The sequence below is a fragment of the Montipora capricornis genome, chromosome 1 (genome assembly GCF_036669925.1).
Source record: "Montipora capricornis isolate CH-2021 chromosome 1, ASM3666992v2, whole genome shotgun sequence".
In the NCBI taxonomy this organism is placed as follows: Eukaryota; Metazoa; Cnidaria; class Anthozoa; order Scleractinia; family Acroporidae; genus Montipora; species Montipora capricornis.
In genome coordinates, this window is record NC_090883.1 from 29,302,171 (window position 1) to 29,309,670 (window position 7,500).

The 7,500-nt window shown below is 39.4% G+C and overlaps 1 protein-coding gene across 1 annotated transcript in view; it reads left to right on the forward strand.

The window, feature by feature from the left end:
* The window catches only part of LOC138037605 (serine/threonine-protein phosphatase 6 regulatory ankyrin repeat subunit B-like), a 47,566-nt gene that overhangs the window by 16,780 nt on the left and 23,286 nt on the right, over positions 1-7,500 (forward strand). The window contains exons 7-9 of the mRNA XM_068883510.1: positions 1,089-1,499; positions 1,938-2,032; positions 4,403-4,501. Coding sequence (XP_068739611.1) covers positions 1,089-1,499; positions 1,938-2,032; positions 4,403-4,501 — 605 coding nt within the window. The remainder of the gene's footprint in view (positions 1-1,088; positions 1,500-1,937; positions 2,033-4,402; positions 4,502-7,500) is intronic.

Below are 7,500 nucleotides of genomic sequence, written 5' to 3' on the forward strand. Positions count from 1 at the left end.
TAAATGGGCAAATTCCCTGGGGTGGGGACACATAAGCTGTCTAAATGCCCCGGGGTGGGGACGAAGAAAGAGGGCAAATGCTTCGCGCCTGGGATCGAAATAGCCTTATTCACATCGATGTTTGTTTTTTGATAAATGAAAGAATCAAGACATTTTAAATGATGATGAATCGCATTTTAAGCTCGCAAGATTTGTTTTGAAGATCGCATATCATTTGAGTTCGCAAACCTTCTGTATTTTAACTCCATGAAAATTTTAAAAATTGCTAGGCTAGTTTTGAATGCGAAATGCGAAGTAGTCGTGGTTACGCAGTCTTCACGTCAGTGATTGTTTCGTGATATTACTTCACCTTGTCGCTTTTATATACATGTATTCATATGCTTACAAGTATAAATGAAGAAATACCTAAAATTGAGAAAACATACCTTTAAAAACATCCACAAGTTTTTCAAGTCCGTGACGGACAAGCCAGTCTTTAACGAAGGCCTTGTCTTTTCCGATAAACTCTTCCATGTTAATTCGAAAACACGTGTGTCAAATGCCCGGGGGTTGCCCCGGGGTAGCCTAATGCCCAGCCCCCGGACCGCGATAAAATTGCAAATGCCCCACCCCGGGACTGACGACTTGAGCAAATGCCCCGCGGTTGCCCGGGGGGGGGGGGGGGGGTGATGGGTACCGCTGGAATTGATTGATGCATTATCCAGAACCCCCCCGGGTCTCGCTGGGATTTTCAAACACGAACGAATTGTCGCTTGAAAGAAGGGAAAATTCCTTATGGACGCTCTAGTCGGCGCAAAAATTCCTTTTAACCGAACCAACAATTACAACAACAGAACAAGACAATTTCTTATACTCGACAGAGTCTTCCAAGCTGTAAGCTTATAAATAATTCTCTCGCCTACGAACAGTGTCCTCGTGCAGGAATGACTAAAACAGCCAGTACACGAAACCATTGCTAGCCCTCTTGGATCACGCTAATGCCAACGTAGAAGCTGTGGATAAGACAAATTAATGAAAATAATACCCAAAGATTCTTGGCTCCTGTTTGCAAGGGTCTCCTTGATAATATCTACCTTTTTTGTTTTCAGACAAGTTTCTCAAGATCCTAATCACTGCACCAAGTCTGGAGAAAGAACAACAGGAAGAAGTCTATAAACTGTTAGCTCGGTCAATCCAAAACTTTGAAAAATTTCGTGACAATTCGTCGGATAATCTAAATGCATTGGTAGACTTTATTAAACTTTTAGAAATTAACTACCAGGCTTCCTTAGTGTCTGTCGGAATGAGCTCTCTTGAAGTCACTGTGGATTGCCAAACCTTAAAAGGTCTTGAACATCTGTGGAATGACTATCTCTCTGGTCACCTCAATAGCATGGCTGAGCAGTACTTTGTAACCGATGAAATGAAGCAGAAACTTGGCCTGGACGCAATACGCTTGAAAACGACCATAGAAGAGGAAAACTACTTGATCTGCAGGAAAGCTCTTCTGGAAATTCCAGGTGCTTGATTAGATAGGTATTTGATGAAACAATCAAAAGAGGTTTGGGGTTATGCATGGGAAGTACCTTGTACTAGCTAGTAGCAGCTGAACCTTGGCCGTTCTGTATTCTAATCTACCATGTACAGTCTTTTTCTACAACTTGAATTTTGCAATGCATTAGTGCTGCTAAACTGTAAAGCTGGTCAAGAGAAAAGGTAGCTGGATAATGCTTTTGTTATCCTTAACGTCAAGTAATTTCCTCATGCCAGAATAGTCTGCCCTACACCTATATAATTGTTTCTATCGGTAGAATTGATGGTTTGATAAAACTGTACTCAAGCTGCACATTTTCACTTTCACTTTCACTTTTATGTATATAAACAACATAAGAAATAAGAACTAAAAAGTTAATAACCAACTGTCTTTAATCCAACTGTTGACTTGTCTCCGCTTTTAGGAGAAGCAGACCGTGCTTGCTTATCCTCTCAAGAAGGTGTACTTCATGAAGGATCCGGAGCAAGTGGGATGGACGCATCTGCAGATTACAAGGTGGTAAGTTTCTTGCATTATTTGCAAATGGGAAGCAGTGAAGAGCCTAATGGATTTCTAAAAGACCATGGGGGTACATCGGAACAGCAATAGACACATTGGTGTTATTAATACAAGAGAATGGTAAAAAAAGAGGAACAACAAACAAAACAAAAACAGACATTTGTTTTTATTCTGGCAAGCATGCAGACATCTCAACTGGCTTTATGAACGTACTGTAACAACGACGTTATGCATTGACTGCCATGAAAAATCATAAATATGCATGTCCATGATTCTTCCCGAAAAAACAATAATTATTGTGGAACCGGTTTTCACTGACATTCATTCAAGATCATGTAGAGCAGTTACAAAAGCCTTTCCGTCTGCTCAAGTATTTTTATTACATTGATGATCAAAATTTAATTTGTCTTTCGTATATTAAGTCTTGTCGTATCTTACCCTGCAAGCAGAGTCTCTTTCAATCTTCCTAGAAAGTCAGGAAGAGGAAAGAAGACTCTGCGCGGCCACCTCCACATTTCATTTTTTACTGAAAAAATATATAGGTTTCTGGTAGAAACACTCATGGGAATTTTAGTTTAAAATTGCCACGAGGTTGTAAATGTCAAATAATATTGATGACGCTTGGAGATTGATCATGCGCAAAAATTACGAAAACAGGTTGGACAAGTCGAAACCGGACTGACTCATCCATTTCTTTGGATGAGCGGCAAATCAAAGAATGTGAAGCCGGCCGACAGAGTCTTCTTTCTTCTTCCCGACGTATCTTGGAAGATCGAAAGAGACTCTGCTCGCAGGGTAGTCGTATCTACATCCTCCATGGGTTCATTACTAACCCACAAAATGACCACCTCCCAGTTTTCTTGATAGCTCAAATGGTACATTGTATAGGACTGCACCAGTATCCCAGAGGTCATGGGTTCCAATACTGTTTCAAGCCCGAGTTTTTCAGGCTCTCCTTTTGTTACTGCTCTACATTTTAACTTGATTTTTTCTGCCGTTCAAATTTGCCTTTCCTATATTAAGTCTTGTCAAAAATAAACTATATTTTAGTTCTGCTAAGTACGTCATTAGTTCTCTAAAACTCTCAGGTAAGACAATAAGTTGATCTCTTTATTCATAAAGTACACTAAAATTCACCATAATTTGAAAGAACCTCTAGTTAAATACCTTTCATGTAGCTCCCACATTCATTTGTCCTGCTGCTTAGTATTGGAGAATTTGAATAAGCAAAGTTCGAAGTTTTAACTCCCGTTCAGAGCACTGCGAATTTTCCAAGCATGCCCAAGTCATTAATGGTAAATGAGTCTCGATCTTCAGATGTGTTCTATAATATATTCTTGAATTTCCGAAGCTTGGAGGCCTTGCTATTGAAGATTCCTCGCTGGCCCATTGTTTACGTGTACTTCCTATTTATATGGCATAATCTTATGACAAAGGGATGTATTGAATAATATGAGCAGCAAATTTCTCTGTTACATCCTAAGTCCCCTAAGACTTCATTTTGGGATCCCAAAATGTTATTTGTTTTGTTTGTGTATTAATGACATACCCAAAGTATCACTTTTCTATGATGACAACTGTAAATAGCTTGGCATTGTGCATAGTCAAACGATGTTGGTGACACAGCTCAGGAAGACGTAAATGTTGTTCTACAAGTGGCATAGGCATGGGTAGTGGAGCAGTCGGGGCCGGCCCCCCCCCCCCCCCCCCAACAACAACAACAACAACAAAAAACACCTTTCTTAAACAGAAATTGGGGGGGTAGACATCCCTTCTTTAGGTGCTGACATTCCTTCGTTCGGTGCTAACGATATTGCTAGCACAAGCAGCATAAAACTAATCTGGCAAAATCTATGGTCTTGTGATCTTTTTACAAGTCATTTCAAAATGATTACTTGGCAAAATAACATGTTGTAGGACTTTATTAATAGTTCTGGCCCGGGTTGCCCGAAGCATGGTTAGCGCTAACCAGTGCTAAATACTATGAAAATGTGAATTTATCTTGTTTGGACGTTTTGGCAAATAACTTGAAAATGACGTGACAACTAACATTCTGGAAAACTTGTGGGCGTGGCTTTGGTTTAAAGTTTTCCCTCCTCTGATTTGAGTTGTGTGCAGTTTGAATTGAATGTGGTCATATTTTAGGGAATTATTTTTAGCGAATCAGATTCAGACTGCATAATTCAGTGGTTTGATCAGCCAGGAGATCAAGTTGACCTTCCCTCTCCCACTTTCGTAGAGCTGCATTTGACCCTGACATGATCACAGAAAAGCAATTGATACCAGTTTGAATTGGGGACACTAGAGAAATCAAACTAAATAAACCCATATCGTCATATTGTATGTTAAGTTTGTGATTTTTTTCCGTAGGTATCTCGAAGTGCTCTTCATAGGGCAGCAGCCAATGGACAATATGAGGAGGTCAACAGGCACCTGAAGAATGGTGCAAATGTTAACGAAAGAGATCAGGTTCTTCAAGAGTTTTGTATTAATATCGTATTTTCAGTTAAATTTCTGCATTACCACTGACCAAATTATACTATACACCAAGTTTGCGTTGCCTTTTGTGCGCGTGTTAGAAAATAGATACAGTGATGAATGCTGTGTCACTGTGGGGGAATTTCCTGAAAAACAGGGGCTGTGCAGGAGCTTAATTAAGGTGGCTCAAACCACTTCCAATGCTTCCAAGGAAGGCTCTTATTAGAAGAATCGTCTGTACAACGCTGTATCATGTATTAGCAATACAGTCGAACCTCTATTATCCGGACAATTTTGTCATGAATATTTATAAGGCATGATCAAGATCTGTAGCCATATTCTTTTTAAAACTATAGCGTTGAAAAGTGAAGTAAAGGGGAGTTTGTTTCGCTTTCAAAAATCAAAAGCAGTGCGTGCAAGTGTCGTAATTAACTAATGAAGAACTTTCGAATGAGTTCTGATTGGCTTAGAGTTGCTTTGTTGCTAAGTGAAGTTTCACGCTCTATCGGCTCGTTCGGTGTTGTATGCAAAATGGACAAGCTACACAGCGTCCTGAATGGCGTGTCTAGAAAACGAAGACTCTAAGACCCTAAGATCTCGAAAACTCGAAAGAAGTAACCCCAAACCCTCAATTTGGCTAACCCTAGGCTTGAAGTTGGTTTTTAGGCCTAGGGCATCACAGGGCCAACACATACATCCGACTGGAAATGAAGATGTGCAGCCACACGTAGAGCGTGGTTACTTGCTTAAATATGGCGGATCACCCAACTTTCAATTTGAAACAAGTTATAGCGAACGAAGGCCTTGAAGTCTTCACTTGAGGTAACTCAAAAAACGAACCTTAGGCTTAGAGTGTTAGCCAAATTGAGGGTTTTGGGTTACTTTTTTCGAGTTTTCAAGGTCTTAATTAGGGTCTTAGTTTTAGAGACACCGGTCCTGAATGTTCTTTCGATAAAAGATAGACAGTATAATTTTGCGATTAGAGACAGGAGAAAAAGGAACCATTTTGTCAGCTGAATATGGCATTAGTGAGCAGCAGATATCTAATATCAGCACGAACAAGAAAAAGATCGTGAAGTTTGCCGAAGGACTGAAGCGTAAATCGCTCGATAAAGCCAATGTAAAAACATTTTAAACTTATTTTAATTGTTAATACACATGGGTACAGGTATTCACAACGGACAGTGAAGATGTGCACCATATTGTTTTCGAAACGATTTACAAATGATTTGTTTCACGATTAAATGTCGCTTTTTTAATTTAATCAGTTTTTGTTTCTCAATAATATCCATATTCTCGATTATCCGGACTATTTCGTCAGGGGCACCCAACGTCAATTTTCGGAAATATTTGCTCGGAAGACGATTTGTGATCTAGAATTTTCTGAAAATTTGTTGCAAAATTCCTTGCTTGCCTGCCTGTCCTAGGATTTTCGAACATCTAAAACATGGTATGATTGCCCATTTTTAACGGATTTTTACCGTAGAAAGGTCACCTAGAATTTTCGGGAGCCTTTTTTTTTAGCCGAAGTTTTCGAAAAGGTAAGGTAAACTCACTAAACTTTCAGCTAGGGAATCCGAACAGATGAAAAATTTTTTGGGATAGAAATGTGCCTATATCTACCGTTTAAATACTAAAACACGTTCAAAAATGCTATATTTAAGTGGTTTTGAACTATATTCTCGTTGGGTGCCTCTGAATTCGTCTTGTCCCAACAAGTCCGGATAATCGAGGTTTGACTGTATAATGGTACCTTATGAAACACCAACTATTGTTTAACAAGATGCCGTCATTGTTGTGATGAAATATGTCACCGTGGCAATGGGCAAGTCCTGTATAAAACACCCTTTATTTTGTCTTTAGTCGCTCATATCCCAAAAACGAACTCGGTAACCCCGATTTTGTATTTCTGAAAAGTAATCAGAAGGGCAAGATAAAACTTCTTGCAAAGTTTAAAAAATTCTGTACAGATAATTCAGAGCCACCTCATTTCTTTGATTTTTTAAAGGTGGCTCTGATTCTGCAGAATTTTTTTTACTTTGCAGAAAGTTTCATCTTGGCCTTCTGATCACTTCTCAGAAATTAAAAAGAGGTTTCACCGAGTTCGTTTTTTTAGATATAAGCAACTAAATCCAAAATATGTGATGTTTTTGCTAAGCTCTCCCGTTGCCAAGGTAACGTATTACGTCACAATAATAACCACATCTTATTTGGAGATAATCGGTGTTTCATATGGTACCATGACATTGCTGTAAGATGATACAGTGTTGTAGCGTCATTCGTTCTAAAGAGAGTTTCGTAGAAGTGTTGAAACTGTTTTGAGCCACCTTAAGTGGGACAAAGTTACTTGCGGTCCATGACTAGGGTGGAAAACATCCTTGGTGATTTCTCTGTCCATTTCATGAAGTCACGTTCAAATTGGAACTCCTGCAATGGTGGCCCTTTGACAATATTGTAAATGCATTTGATCGTGATCTTTTACGGCATCATAGGCAAGCCATGTGTATTTCGATCGCCATTCACTCTGAAAAACACGGTCTTTCTTCAATGAAATAGCTTTTTGATCTTGCTTGCTACGTTGTCCTCTTCATTGTCCTCTTCACCAGCGAGCGTTTCGATGATCTACGCTTTCTTAAACTCTTGCTAATTAAGGGCGAAAGAAAGAATCTAATTTTCTCCGTGCCACTACAAACAACATGAGCCCGCACTCTAAATTATCTGTGACACAAAGTACCTACCTGATTTAATATGGGGGCCAAGATGTCGAAGCTGCGCAACGCTCGTGTGACTGACAGAGGCAAAAGTCAATAAAATTGAAGGCTTTGAAAGGGCTTTGAATACTTTGATAAACTCTTTTCATTCTTGAAAATATTGAAGGGCCGCAGCCAGGATGGAACATAGTTAAAATTTAAAAAACGATCTCTGGCTAAAATGATTAAAAAACTACGAGCTTTCGACTGCCCGAACTGCAGTCTTCGACGGGTAAAATG